General features: G+C 47.4%; 1 protein-coding gene across 2 annotated transcripts; it reads left to right on the top strand.

The window, feature by feature from the left end:
* Positions 1–2,176: 2,176 nt before the first annotated feature.
* Positions 2,177–5,906, top strand: LOC109787122 (uncharacterized). 2 transcript variants are annotated; one of them, XM_020345694.4, is made up of 6 exons: positions 2,177–2,786; positions 3,573–3,659; positions 3,740–4,573; positions 4,782–4,883; positions 5,172–5,441; positions 5,510–5,906. In XM_020345694.4, the coding sequence occupies exons 1-6, from the start codon at positions 2,388–2,390 to the stop codon at positions 5,570–5,572; spliced, it is 1,755 nt and encodes a 584-aa protein (XP_020201283.1). In that variant the 5' UTR covers positions 2,177–2,387; the 3' UTR covers positions 5,573–5,906. The 2 variants fall into 2 exon arrangements, with proteins under 2 accessions (XP_020201283.1, XP_020201277.1); XM_020345688.4 differs by having other exon boundaries at positions 2,180–2,786; positions 4,782–4,928.
* Positions 5,907–9,049: the final 3,143 nt, after the last annotated feature.

Genomic DNA, 9,049 nt, shown 5'->3' with positions numbered 1-9,049 from the left:
TTTGTCGGATTGAATACTTTGTTGGATTTGAGAACACTTGATGTATGTCTTGCATATGAATACTCTGGTGACAATGGGGTATTATATTGATTCACTTAATGTATGTTTTTGCACTCATCTCGTGGATTTCCGAAGTGACATTAGGGTAACCTATGCATAGGGGTTTATGCACGTTTCCGTCCTACTTTCTCCGATAGAAATCTTGGGGCACTCTTTGAAGTTCTTTGTGTTGGATTGAATATTATGAATCCGAAGTTGTTTGATGCGTATCGTATAATCAACTCATAGATACTTGTGATGACATTGGAGTATCTAGGTGACATTAGAGTTGGTTGATGTGTATCATATGGTGTTATTTTAGTAGGAACTCTTGGGTTGTTTGTGACACTTATAGGAATAGCTCGATAGATCGACTGGAAAGGATAACTTTGAGGTAGTTTCGTACCCTACAAACAATTTCGTCTTATGTTCTCTGTTAGATAATTTTTTTGAAGTGATTCTTTATTGCACATCGAGGGATTGCCATATGATCTAATTATGTTAGCACTGTTGAGAGATCGCACTAGTAAAATTATGAACCCTAGACCTTATTTTCAAGCATTGCAATACCTTTTGCGCTCACTTTTGTTACTTGTTACCTTGCTGTTTTTTATTGTTTCTGTTACAAAAATCAATATCTACTATCATTACTACACTTGTATCACTATCTCTTCGCCGAACTAGTGCACCTATACAATTTACCAATGTATTTGATGCGGCGGGGACACAAGAGACTCTTTGTTATTTGGTTGTAGGGTTGTTTGAGAGAGACCATCTTCATCCCATGCCTCCCATGGATTGATAAACCTTAGGTCATCCACTTGAGAGAAAATTGATACTGTCCTACAAAACTCTGCGCTTGGAGGCTCAACACGAGTCTACAAGACTAAAGTTGCATAGTAGACATCATGTAGAGATTAAGGTTTTGGTTACCGAACAAAATTTCAAGATTTCGCGCGGCTACCGAGTATTTTGGTGCCCCCGGTAAACTCTCACACCGAGCAAAAATATCATTTTTTTTGAATTTAAACGTCAATGTATAGTTAACTAAGGTAGAATCCCTTCTATGACAGGAGAATTGGTTCTGACGTGTTGGTAGCAACCTATTTCATAAAAAACTGTCAATTCCTTAGTCTTACTCAAAAGGTCGAGATGTCGAACTACCGACCTCAGAGCACATGGGTGGACAACGTTCCATTAGGCTAGTAAGCTGTTCTATGATAAATACGAGTTCATGTTCTATCTATATTATTTTCAACAAAAATGAATTCAAAATTTAGTTATAAATTTTGTTCGAAATATGCTCGGTATTTCTCGGTAACTGTGGTAAGGGCATCTCAAACGCTGATGCACAAATATATCCGATATATGTCCATTTTTATGTCCAGACGTGGTCCACGAACATGATGCGGGAGGGAGCCATCCAATACTAATCACAAAGTATCCGGTTGGAAGGGAAAAAAGTAGATGAGGCTCATGCATGTGGTGAGATATTTGTGATTTGGTGTCCGGTTGGGAGTAGAGAGAGGAGAGAGGGACCATGCATGTGCAGTTTGGAGAAGAGAGAAGAGGGAGACAGTGTATTTGATTGGTCAAGTGCATGTCCGGACTCCAGCAAAGCTCCCCACGTTAGTCTCTTGGATACCGGAATCCGTACGTTCCAACTGCTAAGCCGACATATACAGGTCTCCGGTTGGATGACAAAAGTGATCCAGACACTATGGTCCAGACATATAGTGACGGTTTGAAGGCCCGTCTTGGAGATACCCTAACCACGTCTACGGTCCCCTAGGTAAAAATGCCCCATTCGATAACCAAAACCTTGGTAGAGATGCATGACATGTATATATGTATTATAGTCTCTATTTATTCCTTGATGAAGCCCATTAATTATAGCTTGCGTTGGGAAAAATAATAATATAGATGTCTCAAACTATTTTTTCTCCTGATTCGTATTCTTCGCAGGCAGCACTTTTGGGTCGCTGACATCCCTCTTTTGTTTTGAAAAAAAAATGCATACCTCCTTTTTGAGAGGACGAGGATCACAAAAGTGGGACGAGGGGGGCGGGTACAAAATTTGAATTTCAAATGTTGGAAGGGGCGCAAGTTACTCGATTACTTTCCCCTCCAAGGCTCCAACGGTCCACATCTTCTGTTAATCACCCGCGATAACAGCGGGGATCACCAAAATCTCCTGCCTTCAGCCAAACTCCTCGCCCCAATCGCGGCGCTAAAAGCCGTCGAGCGACCGCCGACGAGCCATTTCGACGCGCTCAATCGGCCGCCAACTTCACCGACGGTAAAAGCCACTGCCGCCAGGATATTTTGCTGCATTCCGCCGCTCCTGGATGGCTGGATCGATGGGGTTCCGGATCCATGTCGGGCGACGACGTCTCCAGATACTGTGGCCTCCTTCGGGCTCCTCGGTGCCTCGGGGGTCCCCGTCCGGTAGAGCTCTTCCTGCCCAGAATCCTGCGTGCGGAAGGACGGGGTCGGCGCGGGACGATGTGGAGATCAGCTCCGACGAGGAGGACTCTCGCCCCGCCCCCGTGGCAAGGAAATTGCCTTGCGCTGATGCTGTGTTGAAGAGGGGCGAGTCGGACGGCGCCGGTGTTGCCACAGATGACGACGACTGCGTGGTTCTAGACGGCGACCCTGATGGGGCGGTTGCCGCTGTGGAACAGAAGGGGGCTGCGGGGAACGATGTCAACTCCGATGAACTGCAGATAGTTGCAGAGAAAGGCCAGGTATTTTGTTTCTAACGTTATGGTCCGAAGCATCGTATTTATCATGTGTATGTGATTTCAGAATCGACTTGCTAAGGTGATTCAAATAGAAAAGAGCATACAGAAATGTATTTGTATGAAATCGATACGCAATTTCCTTAAATGAAATCTACTGTATGTTCAGTCACTGCTGCAGAAGCAGAACATGACTTCTGATTTCAGATAATGTGCAAGCTGTTAAAGATGCATTATTCAACTTGTAGCATAGTGTCTGCCCGTTGCATCCTTAGACCACCGGACTTTTGCTGTTTATTTTTCCTTTTATTTGGATTCTGTATTGATAGTCAGCCGTACCCAACTTGATTGCGGGTTCATGGTCACTGCTGGTGCTATTTGGGCTTGTTTCTTCTAGTACAAAATGATGCCCATTATGATGCGTGTTCAAGAGAACAGAAAATTTGTTAGATCGAAGTTGTTTGCTTAAGGCCGCGTTTGGATTCCCTCCGCTCCGCGGCTCCGTGCCGGAGCGCAGCGGCAATCCAGTTGATTAAGGCCATAATTTGCGGAGTTGATTAAAGCCCGCTCCGCGCGCTCCGCTCCGCGGATGACTGCCGAACGCGGCCTAAGTGCATATATGAATACATTACATTCTTCCATGTCTACCTGCTCATATGGTCTATGAATATCTGCGTTTTTTTATTGATGTCTAACAAAGAGAATTTGAGTTTTTGGAGTTTCTAGGAAGACCCTGCACTACTACTGTGAAGCTGCATTGGCATTAATTCGTTACTGGATGTGTTTCTCCAGGTAGCATGCAGGGACTTCCCTCACTCGCGCCATTTATGTTCTAACTTGCCCTTCGGCACTACTTCTCATGAGAAGCATTGTACCATGGTGAGTTACAAGCTTTTTCACTCTCTGATCCTGTTGGCAATGTGCTACAAAGCGAATTCATTGGTGTTTTCCAAATGCAGTGCTACTGTTTTGTGTGTGACGTCCGAGCTCCGTGCGATTATTGGGGTAAAGGTCTCTCGATTGATGATCATTGTCATGCTACTGATAAGGAAACTAAGTGGAAAACATTGAGGCTTGCGTCCAAGTGCAAAGGGCTTCCAGCATCTCATCCAGAAAAGGAAAATGCAGTGTACCCAGCAATGGCGGCAGTCGGCTGCCCTTCTCTTGGCAATCGGAGTCCTCTTCAGAATGTTGTGAATCAAAACCAGCAAATACATACTTCAATTAGAACCGCACTGAATGTAGCCCCAACTGTCAGTGCACCAAGAGCATTCCCTGCGACAAGAGCTGAAGGTAGCACAGGCAGTGCTCACACTTCTCAAGTTACTTATTCTGTAGCGCCAACTGTCAGTGTACCAAGGCCACACCCTGCGGCAAGAACTGGAAGAGGTTCAAACAACGCTCACACTTCTCAAGTTACTTATCCTGTAGCTGCTCCAACTGTCAGTGCACCAAGGCCACAGCCCGTGGCAAAAACTGGAAGAGGTTTAAACAACGCTCACAATGCACAAATTACTCACCCTGTACAGCCAACTGTCAGTGCACCAAGAGCTTACCCTGCGGCAATAGCTGAAAGAGGCAATGCTCAAACCGCTCAACTTACTTACCAGGCCACTGCCAGCCACCACCTGCCGGAGCCAGAGCCGGACCAGTATGAAGAGTACTGGGAGGACACACCAGAGGAATATGCGTCAGAGTGGTCCACAGTGTATGTCGGGAACCTACCCTACCACACTGACGACGACTCTCTCGCACTGAATTTCCAGCATGCCGGAGTCGTTGTTTTCTCAGAGGTGAGCCTTTTTAGCTCTTCATCATCCTTATTCGTTCTATGATATATGAAAAATATGCCCCAAATCCGTCACCGGCATGAATGGACCGTTTGTTTGGAAATCTGTTTCATCAGCACTGTTTTTTTAGAGAATTTCATCAGTACTGCTGATGCAGCTAGCAGGATATATGGTTTTTTCTCTCCTTGTTCTAAAGTGCAGATGTGTGCAGGTCATTTACGATGACAAAACGGGCCAGAGCCGTGGATTTGGGTATGTCACCATGAGTACTGTTCAGGAGGCTGAGAAGGCTGTTAGAATGTACCATGGATACGTGAGTATTTTCTGTAGCTTCATGGGGGCTTCTGTAGCTTCATACGTGAGTATTTATACTTTAATACGAGCCAACTTAATCGGTCCCTTCATTCTGTTAACTCTTTTTACTAGCTTATTTGATTCATGGGTGGTATGAAGTATGTACACCAGAGTGATCTTTAAACTATTTCCTTTCTGGTAGCTTTTAGAAATGTCTGATGTGTAGTTCAGTTCATATGCTAAAGGCAGGCTGTAGAAACCTTATGCTTTGGGCTTCGCTGATTAACTTTTCATCTGGACATTACAGGCGATATATGGCAGTGTCAGACCTCTGACGGTATATATCACAGCTCCCCGTCAATCTGGGTCTCCGTTCGAAATCTTCGTGTGCAATCTGCCGTGGCAAGTGGACGACTCATGGTTGGAGAAGCTGTTCAGCGCGCACGGCGAAGTGGTTGATGCTAGAGTAGTCTACTATGAGCGCAGAGGAGGGACCAGGCGTTCAAGGGGATTTGGTTTTGTCACAATGGCGACGGAGGAGCAATCGTACTACGCGATCAATTCTCTCAACAAGCAGGTCAGTGTAACAACCGGTTGGTTTCGGTGTCAGCTCAGAAATCTGGTTTTCACTTTGAATTTCTGCAGGTTCTGGAGGGACGTACCCTGCGGGTGAAGGTTTCGAGGGAGAGTCCACAACAAGGCTATTGAAGATATATGTGGCACGGCTGATACTGCTCAAGGCCTCCTCCGAAATGCATGAATTGAAAACCACAGTTTAGGGAAAGTACAGGAACTACAGTGACATGCCTTGTGCAATGATGCAGGAAAGTGAACTGCGTGAACTTTTCGTATTGTTCATCTAGGAAGTTTTATAAGAACTCCGCAGGTGAGGTGTTTGCACAGAGAAGTGCCCAAGAGAAAACTGCCATGAGATTGAAACCTCATGTTTGTTCTCCAAAACTTCCATGAGATTGAGATCGCAGATGTAAAAGAAATTCAGAGGTTTCAAATCGTTCAGCTTTTCCTCCATTTTCCCTCGGTACTCAAACTGTTTTCATATCTGGCTACTTCACAGACCTCAATTTGTGCAACAACTCAGTTGTTTTGTGCTGATGAGGGCGCCCAAAAACTGAAAGAAACGCCAAAAATATATCTTTGTCACGTGCTAAAACTTAGGTCCCCCCCCCCCCCCCCCCCCCCCCCCCCAGCTGTTTTTTATGATCTATAGCAAAGGGACTAAGTTTTGCTCTAACTGATCCCAAAGATGCTATTTCTGGAAGATGGTTTTCGACCCCTCAATTTTCAAGGAACAAGTATTGGCAATATTAAGGACAGTCTCATGGCTTAAAGTATCTACAGCCCCACACACAAAGTCCGGTCCCTCAAACGCCCGCGGACGTGCCCCCACGAATCCGCGGGCAGTTAGTTACTGTGGACCCCTCATTTGTCTGCTCCCACAGCCATGTCCCTCGTATCTAAACCTCGAAATCCATGCAACGCTACGTAGATGAACATGATGAACACACTTAGAGCATCTCCAATAGGCGCACAAAAATTTCGCACCCAACAAAAGTTATAGCGCGCCACTGTAGCACTTTTTATGCACCGGGACCAACATTGCTTTAGCAGACGCCCTAAAACGCGCGCTAGAAAAAGCACGCAGTGCAAATTGTGACTCGTGCGTAATCCGGAGCCCAAAATATGCTGTGCGCGATAGCGTTTTTCAACGCGTGCCCAAAACTTTTTAGCACGCAATATTTTACAGCATCTGTTGGAGCTGTTCGGCGCAAAAAAAAAAAATTTAACGCGCGGAGCTCTTTTTGGGCGCCTGTTGGAGATGCTCTTAATAGCAACAATCAGACTAAATTCCTCTGATACAAAAGCATCATAGTTCATCGCCGGACAAAAGGATCAACGTTCGATGCTACAAAAAACATGGATAAAACTAAGAAGGGCAGAGGGAATCACCATTTCCTTGCTGGGCCTTTCCCCTTGTGGTCACCGGTGCGATTGTGCCCATTCGTGTAGGCGTCAACGTCAGAGCTGGAGCCTTCTGTTACGTCCGAGTCATTGTCGGAGCATATTTGGCCCATCAGCCTCCGGAGCAAGCGATCCTACTCCTTCGCATGTCGGACCGCCTTCGCCTTGGCCACCACCTCCTTAGATGCCTCGTGCTCCGACAGCTTGATGGCGAGCCGAAGCGCCTTGGCATTCTCGCCGCGCATCCGTCTCTACCGTCGTAAGGGAGCACGTCCTCGGGATTGACCGACGCGCGGCCAATGCTCACCCACTGTCGCCCTCTCCCTCATCCGCTGCCGCTCGCGGTGGGCTGCCCGTGCCTCAGATTCGAGCGTCCTCGTCCTTGTCCGTGCCAGCGCCGGCGCGAGGACCCAGCGGTGGCTGGTTACCCCATCCGAAGCAGATTGAGCTTGTAGTGGGGGCGGCGTACATAGATAGGCCTGGAGCGGTCGAAGCTGCGTGGCGGGTAGGAGGGCCCGACGATGTTGCTGGTGCTGCATCGATGGGTGACGGCCATGGCGGAACCGTTCTGCTGCTGCCGCCCTAGTCCAACTGTGGCCACCTCAAAGCGATGCAAAGGGCGATCTCCTCCACATCGCCTGGCTTTGCATCTCACAGCAGGCTCGCCCACTCGTCGGAGCTGCCGGATCTGCCATTGGAGCCAGCGCTGCTACCTGCGCTGGCCATCGATCGAAAAGCAGAGGGGACTAGGAGTTGAGGAGATGGATAAAGAGAGAGTAGAGCGGACTGATTGATTTCGATCTCGGATTTGTCCGAAGGGGATATTTGTGGCGGCTAGGGTGAGCCTGGCTGGCCTCCCCATGTCCGCCGTAGATTTGCGCTGGATATGAGGGGTGCAGGACAACCCGACGTTTGGGACCGGTTTGAGGAGGCCGAGCGGGTCTACTTTTTTGGCTGGTCAGTGACTGATCTGTCTGCCCGGGCGGTTGGGAACGGTTTGACGCGCCCGACTGTAGATGCTCTTAGTGTGGTCATAGATTTTTTTCCAGGGCTCGCCCTCCTGATCCGAGGGAATGGGCCGTATGGGTATGGGTGATCACTCCCATGTCTTACATACCCTGGGGTGCCATGTCCGCCATCGTCAGCTGATCTGACAGGGCCTCACCGTCCTCGCCCGTGTTTCTCCCATGTTGGGAGCCCACTATCTTTGTCATATCCTCTTGTCCCATCGGGCTGGTGGTGGGCCTAGACGGACATGAATGTGCCAAACAACCCCGTCTTTTCACCATTGTAGTGCTTCTCCCTAACAGTGATTGCACCCATGTAGTGCCGCCACGGACCGACCCTCTGCTACTTGTAAATTGCGTTGGGATTTTCCCTGAAGAGGAGGGGTGCACTAGTAGAAAAAGGGCCTAATGTGAAGCACATTAGTCCCGTTTTGTAACTGAAATCGGCACTAATGTGCTCATTAGTGCCGGTTCCAACGACTAGGCGGGCGATGATCATTAGTACTGGTTTGTGGCGAACCTTTAGTACTGGTTCGTGCCACGAACCGGTACTGAAGACGCGGTGGCAGGCTTGTGTCAGGTTGGGGCCCACCAGCACCTTTAGTACCGGTTGGTTATATGAACCGGGACTAGAGATGCACCTTTAGTCCCGGTTCGTATAACCAACCGATACTAATGGTCATCCTATATAAACTCCTTCGTCCAGCCCGAGCGCTCTGTTCTTCCCCTTTCCTCTCTCCTCTGTTTTCTTCATCTTCCTCTCGAGCTCACACTCCGTTTTTGCCAAAATTTGTGAAGATTTGAAGGCACCCCATCCATCCAAGTGATCACAAAGGTTAGCAACTTTGTGCTTTCATCTCTCATTGCTAGATTAGCTCTTGCAATGCTCTATAAGTATAGTGATTTGTGGGTTTTATTTTGGGAGGAATTATATGTGGTAGTATTTGATTTATATGCAATTTGAGGTCAAAATAACTCTTAGTTTGCATATGTAGGTGTGGTTTACTTAGTGCCTTCCCGTATCCGTCGTAACCACCGTCGATCACCCGCACCGTCCCGTCAACGGCACCACCTTGTGGTGAGCCTCTTGTTCTTATCTTTTTTATATAAAAAATCATGTTTGTGTGATTTAGATATATAGTTACTCATATAATTATCTTACCCGTACGTTGTTTGTTATACATAGTGCCATGGTTTT

This window comes from Aegilops tauschii, chromosome 5 (assembly GCF_002575655.3).
Source record: "Aegilops tauschii subsp. strangulata cultivar AL8/78 chromosome 5, Aet v6.0, whole genome shotgun sequence".
Lineage (NCBI taxonomy): Eukaryota > Viridiplantae > Streptophyta > Magnoliopsida > Poales > Poaceae > Aegilops > Aegilops tauschii.
Note: the sequence above shows the minus strand (reverse complement) of the source record. Positions and strands in the feature narration are given on the sequence as shown.